This window comes from Oncorhynchus masou, chromosome 32 (assembly GCF_036934945.1).
Source record: "Oncorhynchus masou masou isolate Uvic2021 chromosome 32, UVic_Omas_1.1, whole genome shotgun sequence".
Classification (NCBI taxonomy): domain Eukaryota; kingdom Metazoa; phylum Chordata; class Actinopteri; order Salmoniformes; family Salmonidae; genus Oncorhynchus; species Oncorhynchus masou.
Genome location: NC_088243.1, coordinates 88,687,994 through 88,700,043, shown reverse-complemented (window position 1 = coordinate 88,700,043; position 12,050 = coordinate 88,687,994). Strand labels below are relative to the sequence as shown.

The 12,050-nt window shown below is 43.9% G+C and overlaps 2 protein-coding genes across 3 annotated transcripts in view; both read left to right on the top strand.

The window, feature by feature from the left end:
- The window catches only part of LOC135526779 (neuroblast differentiation-associated protein AHNAK-like), a 45,849-nt gene extending 40,056 nt beyond the window's left edge, over positions 1 to 5,793 (top strand). Inside the window, 3 exon segments of the mRNA XM_064955436.1 lie at positions 1 to 822; positions 825 to 2,774; positions 2,777 to 5,793. Of these exon segments, the coding sequence (XP_064811508.1) occupies positions 1 to 822; positions 825 to 2,774; positions 2,777 to 4,791 (4,787 nt within the window). The 3' untranslated portion in view covers positions 4,792 to 5,793.
- A 4,555-nt stretch (positions 5,794 to 10,348) lies between these two features.
- Positions 10,349 to 12,050, top strand: part of LOC135526776 (kelch-like protein 4) — an 89,035-nt gene continuing 87,333 nt past the window's right edge. For both annotated transcript variants that reach the window (XM_064955435.1, XM_064955434.1), the window contains exon 1: positions 10,349 to 11,742. In XM_064955435.1, the coding sequence (XP_064811507.1) occupies positions 11,282 to 11,742 (461 nt within the window). In that variant the 5' untranslated portion in view covers positions 10,349 to 11,281. The remainder of the gene's footprint in view (positions 11,743 to 12,050) is intronic.

The following is a 12,050-nucleotide window of genomic DNA, read 5'->3' as shown; positions in this document are numbered from 1 at the left end:
AAGGAGATTTGGATATGTCAGGAAACCTCAAAGCACCCAAAGTAGACATTGAAGGTCCAGATGTTGACATTGAAGGTTCAGGAGGATTTAAGATGCCAAAGATGAAGATGCCTTCGTTTGGATTCAAAGGACCCAAAGTTGAGGGAGATTTTGATGTCAATCTACCTAAAGGCGACATTGACATTGAAGGTCCAGAAATTGACATTGCAGGTCCAGATGGTAAAATCAAAGGGCCGAAATTCAAGATGCCATCAATATCTGGACCAAAGATCTCTATGCCTGATGTGGACTTCAACCTGAAAGGTTCAAAGGTGAAAGGAGATGTGAATGTTTCAGTCCCCAAGATCGAAGGAGACATCAAAGGTCCAAACCTAGACATTGAAGGTCCAGATGGTAAAATCAAAGGGGCGAAATTCAAGATGCCATCTATATCTGGACCAAACATCTCAATGCCTGACATGGATTTCAACCTGAAAGGTCCAAAGGTGAAGGGAGATCTGGATATGTCAGGAAACCTCAAAGCACCCAAAGTAGACATTGAAGGTCCAGATGTTGACATTGAAGGTTCAGGAGGATTTAAGATGCCAAAGATGAAGATGCCTTCGTTTGGATTCAAAGGTCCCAAACTTGAGGGTCCAGATATTGATGTCAACCTACCTAAAGCTGACATTGACATCAAGGCTCCCAAAATTGACATGAAAGGTCCAGAACTTGACATTGAAGGTCCAGATGGTAAAATCAAAGGGTCGAAATTCAAGATGCCATCAATATCAGGACCAAACATCTCAATGCCTGACTTGGACTTCAACCTGAAAGGTCCAAAGATGAAGGAGATCTGGATATGTCAGGAAACCTCAAAGCACCCAAAGTAGACATTGAAGGTCCAGATGTTGACATTGAAGGTTCAGGAGGATTTAAGATGCCAAAGATGAAGATGCCTTCGTTTGGATTCAAAGGACCCAAAGTTGAGGGAGATTTTGATGTCAATCTACCTAAAGGCGACATTGACATTGAAGGTCCAGAAATTGACATTGAAGGTCCAGATGGTAAAATCAAAGGGCCGAAATTCAAGATGCCATCAATATCTGGACCAAAGATCTCTATGCCTGATGTGGACTTCAACCTGAAAGGTCCAAAGGTGAAAGGAGATGTGAATGTTTCAGTCCCCAAGATCGAAGGAGACATCAAAGGTCCAAACCTAGATATTGAAGGTCCAGATGGTAAAATCAAAGGGTCGAAATTCAAGATGCCATCTATATCAGGACCAAACATCTCAATGCCTGACATGGATTTCAACCTGAAAGGTCCAAAGGTGAAGGGAGATCTGGATATGTCAGGAAACCTCAAAGCACCCAAAGTAGACATTGAAGGTCCAGATGTTGACATTGAAGGTTCAGGAGGATTTAAGATGCCAAAGATGAAGATGCCTTCGTTTGGATTCAAAGGACCCAAAGTTGAGGGAGATTTTGATGTCAATCTACCTAAAGGCGACATTGACATTGAAGGTCCAGAAATTGACATTGCAGGTCCAGATGGTAAAATCAAAGGGCCGAAATTCAAGATGCCATCAATATCTGGACCAAAGATCTCTATGCCTGATGTGGACTTCAACCTGAAAGGTCCAAAGGTGAAAGGAGATGTGAATGTTTCAGTCCCCAAGATCGAAGGAGACATCAAAGGTCCAAACCTAGACATTGAAGGTCCAGATGGTAAAATCAAAGGGGCGAAATTCAAGATGCCATCAATATCTGGACCAAACATCTCAATGCCTGACATGGATTTCAACCTGAAAGGTCCAAAGGTGAAGGGAGATCTGGATATGTCAGGAAACCTCAAAGCACCCAAAGTAGACATTGAAGGTCCAGATGTTGACATTGAAGGTTCAGGAGGATTTAAGATGCCAAAGATGAAGATGCCTTCGTTTGGATTCAAAGGTCCCAAACTTGAGGGTCCAGATATTGATGTCAACCTACCTAAAGCTGACATTGACATCAAGGCTCCCAAAATTGACATGAAAGGTCCAGAACTTGACATTGAAGGTCCAGATGGTAAAATCAAAGGGTCGAAATTCAAGATGCCATCAATATCAGGACCAAACATCTCAATGCCTGACTTGGACTTCAACCTGAAAGGTCCAAAGATGAAGGGAGATCTGGATATGTCAGGAAACCTCAAAGCACCCAAAGTAGACATTGAAGGTCCAGATGTTGACATTGAAGGTTCAGGAGGATTTAAGATGCCAAAGATGAAGATGCCTTCGTTTGGATTCAAAGGACCCAAAGTTGAGGGAGATTTTGATGTCAATCTACCTAAAGGCGACATTGACATTGAAGGTCCAGAAATTGACATTGAAGGTCCAGATGGTAAAATCAAAGGGCCGAAATTCAAGATGCCATCAATATCTGGACCAAAGATCTCTATGCCTGATGTGGACTTCAACCTGAAAGGTCCAAAGGTGAAAGGAGATGTGAATGTTTCAGTCCCCAAGATCGAAGGAGACATCAAAGGTCCAAACCTAGACATTGAAGGTCCAGATGGTAAAATCAAAGGGCCGAAATTCAAGATGCCATCAATATCAGGACCAAACATCTCAATGCCTGACATGGACTTCAACCTGAAAGGTCCAAAGATGAAGGGAGATCTGGATATGTCAGGAAACCTCAAAGCACCCAAAGTAGACATTGAAGGTCCAGATGTTGACATTGAAGGTTCAGGAGGATTTAAGATGCCAAAGATGAAGATGCCTTCGTTTGGATTCAAGGGACCCAAAGTTGAGGAGATTTTGATGTCAAAATACCTAAAGGCGACATTGACATTGAAGGTCCAGAACTTGACATTGAAGGTCCAGATGGTAAAATCAAAGGTCCAAAATTCAAGATGCCATCAATATCAGGACCAAACATCTCAATGCCTGACATGGACGTCAACCTGAAAGGTCCAAAGATGAAGGGAGATCTGGATATGTCAGGAAACCTCAAAGCACCCAAAGTAGACATTGAAGGTCCAGATGTTGACATTGAAGGTTCAGGAGGATTTAAGATGCCAAAGATGAAGATGCCCTCATTTGGATTCAAAGGCCCTAAACTTGAGGGTCCAGATATTGATTGCAACCTACCTAAAGCTGATATTGACCTCAAGGGACCAAATATTGACATTTCACGTCCAGATCTCAACCTTAGTGGCCCTGATGCTAAGTTGTCCGGTGGATCCCTTGATATGGGAAGTCCCAGTTTCAGTTTTGACAAACCAGATGTTAAGTTTCCTAAGTTCAAAGGTCCCACATTTGGTATTAGGTCACCTGAAGTTGAAAGGCCTGAACTGAATATTTCTCACGGAAAGATGGATGTGAAGGCACCTGAGGTTGACCTTAACCTAGGGGATGCAAATATCAAAGGACCTAAATTCAAAGCACCAAAGATCCATATGGGAGGCAAGAGCCCCAAATTAGATGTTAATTTGCCAGAGGTCGACAGTAGTCTAGAAGCCCCTGATGTTGACATTCATGTCAAAGGAAAGAAAGGTAAATTCAAACTACCCAAAATCAAAGGGAAAGCAAAGAAACCTGATGTAGATATTGACCTTGAAACATCAGGTATAGATTTAAATGTTGACTCTCCTGAGCTTCACCTGAAAGGAGCAAAAGTAAAGAAACCTTTCTTTGGAAAACTTCATTTCCCTGATGTGGAATTTGATGTAAAATCTCCCAAAGTTAAAGGTGATGGCTCTCTGTCTGGTGGCTTGTCATCTGGGAGTCTACAAGCCAATATTGAGGCACCAGATCTAAACGTGCAAGTCCCAGATGTAAAAACTAAGTCTAACATAAAATTTCCAGGGATGAAAATCAAAGGGCCCCAGGTGAATGTTCCTGATGTTGATGTAAATGTGAACAGGAAAAATCTGAAAGGAGAGGCAAGCCTTTCAGGAGATTTAAAAGGTCCTAAGATAGATATTGGAGGAGGGGGAGGAAGAGTAGATGTTGACTCAAATGTTTCAGGGTACAGTGGACTACATTTCCCAGAGGGACACGTATCATTCCCCAAAATCAATGTTCCAAAGTACCATGGGCCAGAGATGGGAGAAGATGTTGATGCAGGATCAAGAGCAGGGGCAGGGGCAACAGTGCGGGGTGGAAAGATTGATGTGCAGGCTCCTTTGGTTAGTGGTAGTTCTCCGAACCTGGAGCTGCACAGTGGTGAGAAAGTCAAGGTCAAGATGCCAAGGTTCGGTTTTGGCAAGTCAAAGGCAAAGGGAGGTAGTGCAGTGGATCTTAGCTTTCAGGGGCCGGATGCAGAACTGGGAGCCGGTGGTAGTGGCGGCGTTAAGGGCTCCAAAGAGTTGAGTTTAAGTCATGGGGAGTTAGTAAGTGGCAAGTTGTCTGTAGAGGGAGGATCTGGGCATAGTGTGTCCCCTAAGAGCAAGTCAGCCTCACTGGATCTTTTTAAGAAATCAAGGCATCGGTCTTCCTCTGTGGCGAGTGACGAGGGAGATCTGGCTGTGTCCTCCCCCTCAAGTCACTTAAGTGCTGAGGGTGGCGACATCTCTGTAGATGTTGGGAGGGCCAAGGTGAAAGGAAAGAAGTTAAAGTTTGGCACCTTTGGTGGTTTTGGCTCAAAGTCAAAGGGCTCATATGAAGTGCGACTGGGTGAAGATAGTGAAGAGAGAGTTGAGGCAAGTGGTGTATCTCTCCCCTCCAAAAAGTCTAGAATCTCTTCATCCTCGAGCAGCGACAGTGGGTCTAGAGGTGGTTTCCGTTTCCCAAAACTCGAGTTGTCTGTGTCACCAAAGAAATGATGAATTGTGAGGATAATTATAAACTACAACCCAATTGTCTGTACACAACACCCCTATCTGCTCAAGTTTTTAAACTTGACAGATGAGTTCACATCTCATCTCAATGTAACATTATGTGTGTGTTATTCCCTTCGGGCTTTCTCCACACATTTGACTTATTACATATGGGGCAGATGACATTGTTCAGACTACAATTTAACTGTAAATAAGATGAATCTGTATTGTATTATTAAGTATTGTCTTTTGTACATAGTCAAAATTTATTGAACTTATTACCATCTCACCAAATTAATACCAATAGTGCCTCACATGTTTAGTCCAAGTGTTGCATTGCATTCTTTTAAAAATGCATTTAGTTAAGATTAGCTGTGGTATTTTTGTATCCAGACGGGGTCTATTGCACAAACATAGTTTAGATTCAATTGTTATTTTGAAGAAAAGTATGTTTATATACACAGACAACAACTACTTTTCATTTTTATGTATGAAATGATTTACATTTGTTTTGAAGCTTTGGATATATAATCGTTGCAGAAGCATATTTACTCAACATAGAGCAGGGCCCTGTATAACATTCTTTCAAGAGTGACAATGCTATTAGAGACCATAATTGAAAATAAAAGCAATGTCTATGTACTCTATAAACTCTATTAAAAGCTGTTGTTAATCTTTGAGGGAGAGAATGTCCTTTTTAATTTAATTTGTATTATTTTATTTTTTTACATCCATTTGATTACTACTATTTGTCAATTTTTCAACACCTTTAATTAGAATTCTACTCAAATGACAAAATAGTGCAGCGTATGCTGAAGAATCCATTTGTATTTTTTAAATGTTTTATTCTTGTACAATCAAGAGATGTAATGTAAAGAAACAGAATAACCAGCAAATTTTGTTTTTAACGAAGACAGTGTCTTACATTCAGATGGATCTCTCTCTCTCTCTCTCTCTCTCTCTCTCTCTCTCTCTCTCTCTCTCTCTCTCTCTCTCTCTCTCTCTCAATTCAATTCAATTCAATTCAAGGGGCTTTATTGGCATGGGAAACATGTGTTAACATTGCCAAAGCATTAATGTCTCTCTCTCTCTCTCTCTTAATGTCTCTCCATTTCTCTCCCTCACTGCCTCACTTAATGTAAGTCTCTGGTGTTTTGGTTATACTAAAGAAAATATATGACTATCATGAATAAAGAGTCACGCTGTATTCTTTTTGTTGTTGCACCTTTTATAGGTAAACAAATATCTGCAATGTTAATAACAGAGAACGAAAGCTGAAAATGTCCTCTTTTATTTGATGGAGTTGGGAGTTTTGAATACTATTTGGATCAATTCTGTTTCATTCTGCAAAATAAATCTAATAAACGGTTAAGATACCAATTGTCCCTGATTTATTTCATAACACCGTCTTCCTCATCCTCACCCCATAGTTACCAATGATATTACACAACCTAATGTGTTTAGACATACAGCAAATATACAACATGGAAAATCCCATACGAAGGAAAAGTCTGTGAGGAAATCACACCGAGGGCCTTCAGGGTACGGGGGCCATTCAGCCACACCCCGTGAGGCTTGGTCAAAAGTACTACACTTTATAGGGAATAGGGATCCTATTGAGGCCTTTGAGAGGATCTGTATGGAAAGAGCATGATCCATGGCGATAACTTAACATTGAACATTTTAACAACATTATTAATAGGTGGCAAAGAGGAGTATGTTGGTGTTACAGACTGGGAGAGGTTGAAAATGTCAGTGAAGACACTTGCCAGTTGGTCAGCACATGCTCGGAGTACACGTCCTGGTAATCCGTCTGGCCCTGCGGCCTTGTGAATGTTGACCCTTAATAAATGACTTACGCAGATCGGCTACAGTAGGTGATAGGGTGTTATTTGGGACACAGTAGTATGTAGCCTACCATTGTGTTTTGGAAGTTTTCAGGAAGTCTTCCCTGTTCCTGGTTGTTTGAATGTAAATGTTGCTGAGGCAGCACAGAGGAAGGAACTCTTCAAGAAATTCCTTTAAAAAAAAAGAAAGTGCTCTTTTCCTTTGTGAAGGAAAGCTAAAGAGGGAATTAAACACAATGGGACATTTTTTTTGGAGACTTGTAGTAGTGCTGATTTAGAAGCTTCCAGATATAAGACTGCATGGATGCAATAACCAGCAGGATTCCTTTAACAGGTAATAACTCATTTTATTTTATTTAACTAGGCAAGTCAGTTAAGAACAAATCCTTATTTTCAATGACAGCCTAGGAACAGTGGGTTAACTGCCTTGTTCAGGGGCAGAACAACAGATTTGTACCTTATCAGCTCGGGGATTTGAACTTGCAACCTTCTGGTTACTAGCCCAACGCTCTAACCACTAGGCTACCCTGTCACCCCAAAAGAAGAACTATGTTCTGTGATGTGATGCTTGAGTTGCCGTCATAGACTTTCTATCATTTAATTGAGGAACATTTTTCACTCATAATACTAAAATCATTACCGTGTCTGACAGGAGCTCAAAGACACTCCTATTGCCCTATGTCCTTGCCTTGGCTTGGTCATCCACAAATATTACTGAATGTCCTCCTATTGTTTCAAGGCTCAGACAGAAACGGAACATTAAATGTAATCTTCTCATAAATGTAGACCTGTCTCTCATGACCTTCCAAATGGAACCCTATTCCCTATATAGTGCACTACTTTAGACCAGAGCCCTCTTCCCTATATAGTGCACTGCTTTAGACCATTGCCCTCTTCCCTATATAGTGCACTGCTTTAGACCAGAGCCCTATTCCCTATACAGTTCTCTGTTTAAGACCAGAGCCCTATTCCCTATACAGTTCTCTGTTTAAGACCAGACCCCTATTCCCTATATAGTGCACTACTTTAGACCAGAGCCCTCTTCCCTATATAGTGCACTACTTTAGACCAGAGACCTATTCCCTATATATAGTGCACTACTTTAGACCAGAGCCCTATTCCTTATATAGTGCACTGCTTTAGACCAGTGCCCTCTTCCCTATATAGTACACTACTTTAGACCAGAGCCCTATTCCCTATATAGTGCACTACTTTAGACCAGAGCCCTATTCCCTATATAGTGCACTACTTTAGACCAGAGACCTATTCCCTATATAGTGCACTACTTTAGATCAGAGCCCTATTCCCTATATAGTGCACTACTATAGACCAGAGACCTATTCCCTATATAGTGCACTACTTTAGACCAGAGCCCTATTCCCCATATAGTGCATTACTTTAGACCAGAGACCTATTCCCTATATAGTGCACTACTTTAGACCAGAGCCCTATTCCCTATATAGTGCACTACTTTACACCAGAGCCCTATTCCCTATATAGTGCACTACTTTAGACCAGAGACCTATTCCCTATATAGTGCACTACTTTAGACCAGAGCCCTATTCCCTATATAGTGCACTACTTTAGACCAGAGACCTATTTCGTATACTTTAGACCAGAGCCCTATTCCCTAAATAGTGCACTGCTTTAGACCAGAGACCTATTCCCTATATTGTGCACTACTTAAGTCCAGAGCCCTATTCCCTATATAGGACACTACTTTAGACCAGAGCCCTATTCCCTATATAGTGCACTACTTTAGAACAGGGCCCATAGGGCTCTTGTCAAAAGTAGTGCACTATATATGGAATAGGGTGCTGTCAGCTTCCCCCTTCACCTGTCAGCAGGCTAGCTTCCCCTGTCACCAGTCAGCAGGCTAGCTTCCCCTGTCACCTGTCAGCAGGCTAGCTTCCCCTGTCACCTGTCAGCAGGCTAGCTTCCCCTGTCAGCAGCTTCCCCAGTCAGCAGGCTAGCTTCCCCTGTCACCTGTCAGCAGGCTAGCTTCCCCTGTCACCTGTCAGCAGGCTAGCTTCCCCTGTCACCTGTCAGCAGGCTAGCTTCCCCTGTCAGCAGCTTCCCCAGTCAGCAGGCTAGCTTCCCCTGTCACCTGTCAGCAGGCTAGCTTCCCCTGTCACCTGTCAGCAGGCTAGCTTCCCCTGTCACCTGTCAGCAGGCTAGCTTCCCCTGTCACCTGTCAGCAGGCTAGCTTCCCCTGTCACCTGTCAGCAGGCTAGCTTCCCCTATCACCTGTAGGCAGGCAGCAGCTTCCCCTGTCAGCAGCTTCTCCTGTTAGCAGTCAGCAGCTTTCCCTGTCAGCAGCTTCCCCTGTCAGCAGCTTCCCCTGTCAGCAGCTTCTCCTGTTAGCAGTCAGCAGCTTCCCCTGTCAGCAGCTTCCCCTGTCAGCAGTCAGCAGCTTCCCCTGTCAGCAGCTTCCCCTGTCAGCAGCTAGTGTGAGAAAGAAGTCATTGTACTTTGCTGCTGTACGGTATAAAAATCATTCCTATTTGATCACACAGGACCCATACTGACAAAATAAATTAAATACTGGAAATACCGTATACTTTAAGTAACACTTTACAATAAGGTTTTAAAAATAACTGTAATTTTTTTTTTTTTAAGTATGTTATTTTAAAGTGGAATACACCTTTAATAGTATACAGTTGAAGTCGGACGTTTACATTACACTTTAGGTTGGAGTCAGTAAAACTCATTTTACATACCACTCCACAAATTTATTGTTAACAAACTGTAGTTTTGGTCGGTTAGGACGTCTCGTTTGATACTGGACACATCTGCTTGTACGTGTTCACATCCCAACAGCTCTAATGGAATCTGCATTCATTTTTATAAAATAAGAACCTTCGAAAACTGATCAGCAGCGGGAGCTTATCGACCTTGACGATTTATCATTAATGCTGAGTTTCTACTAGTACCAGGAGGATGGAGAGGAGAGAGTCATTATTCTGTATGGTTGACTGCCCGCATAGAGAGATCTTTCCCTATGAGATGCGGGGGGGGGGGGGGGGGTCAATGCTGTGTCTGCAGATGTGATATGTGTGTGTGTGTGTGTGCATCATGTATGATAGTATAACGTGAGGGTTGCTGTGAGGGACCCTGCTACTTGAGACGGAGGGTACAGTGAGGGTTGCTGTGAGGGACCCTGCAACTAAAGTGGGAGGAGACAGTGAGGGTTGCTGTGAGGGACCCTGCTACTTGAGACGGAGGAGATAGTGAGGGTTGAGGTGAGGGACCCTGCTACTTGAGAAGGAGGAGATAGTGAGGGTTGCTGTGAGGGACCCTGCTACTTGAGACGGAGGGTACAGTGAGGGTTGCTGTGAGGGACCCTGCAACTAAAGTGGGAGGAGACAGTGAGGGTTGCTGTGAGGGACCCTGCTACTAAAGACAGAGGAGACAGTGAGGGTTGAGGTGAGGGACCCTGCTATTTGAGACGGAGGAGATAGTGAGGATTGAGTGAGGGACCCTGCTACTAAAGACAGAGGAGACAGTGAGGGTTGAGGTGAGGGACCCTGCTATTTGAGACGGAGGAGATAGTGAGGATTGAGTGAGGGACCCTGCTACTAAAGACAGAGGAGACAGTGAGGGTTGAGGTGAGGGACCCTGCTATTTGAGACGGAGGAGATAGTGAGGGTTGAGGTGAGGGACCCTGCTATTTGAGACGGAGGAGATAGTGAGGGTTGAGGTGAGGGACCCTGCTACTTGAGACGGAGGAGATAGTGAGGGTTGAGGTGAGGGACCCTGCTACTAAAGACAGAGGAGACAGTGAGGGTTGAGGTGAGGGACCCTGCTACTTGAGACAGAGGATATAGTGCTGTCGTTCTTTTCTTCCCTTCCTCAAAGAAGAGACGATTTACTTGGTTAAGCTGTGACCTCATCATGCTGTACGCATGATACCCCACCCACTTCTCCCTCTCTCCCTCCCTTTGGTGAGGGGCTGGGGCTGCCTACTCCAACATTAAACATTTCTGTTTCGGGTTCCTGTGTGTTGCGTGAGCAGTGAGGACACAAAGCGAGCAAGACCCGAGAAGAGAGAGAGAGAGAGAGAGAGAGAGAGAGAGAGAGAGAGAGAGAGAGAGAGAGAGAGAGAGAGAGCGTGTATCATCGTGCATGTGTATTAACTTAGCTAACAGGCAGCAGCAGGAGCAGCAACAGCTGAGAGATATATAGAGAGAAAGACAGAGACAGAGAGAGAGAGAGAGCGCGAGAGGATGGAAGTAGGAGGAAAATAAGACCAGGCACAAGGAAACAAAAGCTGCAGAGAGAGGGAGAGAGACTGTTCCCATCTTGCCCTCCACTAAAAGAACAACGGAGGAGGAGGAGGAGGAAGAAGACAAAAGGAGGAGGAGGGTGGCGTACAGTACTGAACATACTGGAACTGAATTCCTTGGCTCTTGTTCTTTACCCTCCATGTTTTAGGGGGATTCTACACTAGTGCATTTGACTGCCTTCTTCTTCATCTTTGAAAAGAAAAAAAGAAAGAAATAGAGAAAGGGAGAAAGAAAGGAATAAAGAGAGAAAGATAGAGAGAAAGAAAGATAGAGAGAAAGATAGAGAGAAAGAAAGAAGGAGAGAAAGAAAGAAAGAAAGAAAGAAAGAAAGAAAGAAAGAAAGAAAGAAAGAAAGAGAGGAGGATGTCGGGAAAGAAGGAGTTTGATATGAAACAGATCCTCAGGCTACGTTGGCGCTGGTTTAGTCATTCATCCCAGAGTTCTGCCGGTGGAGGAGGAGGAGGAGGAGGAGGTGGAGGAGGAGGAGGATACCTCCAGGAGAGCTTTGATCACAGAGGGACCCCAGTCCAGGGCAGGCTGAAGAATCACTCCCGGGACAGAGGTGGCAGTGGAGGGGGACTCCGGAAGCAGAACAGCAACAGTCCGGTCCATAGTATCCTGGCCCCCACGCCTGTCTATGTCAGAGCCAGTAATCAATCATGGCAACAGCAGAATATTATTCAGCACCTGCAGCAGCAGGGTGGCCACGAGCTGCCTAAGAACAGCAGCTCACCTAACAACACCAGGAAGGAGGACTGCTCCAAGAGCAGCCAGGAGAATGTGAAGAGTGTTGAAGAATCCTTAGAGGCGGATGCAAGAGACAGGTATGTCAAAGCAAGACACAGGTATGTCAAAGCACGAGACAGGTATGGCAAAGCAAGAGACAGGTATGGCAAAGCAAGGGACAGGTATGTCAAAGCAAGAGACAGGTATGGCAAAGCAAGACACAGGTATGGCAGAGCAAGACACAGGTATGGCAAAGCAAGACACAGGTATGTCAAAGCACGAGACAGGTATGGCAAAGCAAGAGACAGGTATGTCAAAGCAAGAGACAGGTATGGCAAAGCAAGAGACAGGTATGGCAAAGCTAGACACAGGTATGTCAAAGCAAGAGACAGGTATGGCAAAGCTA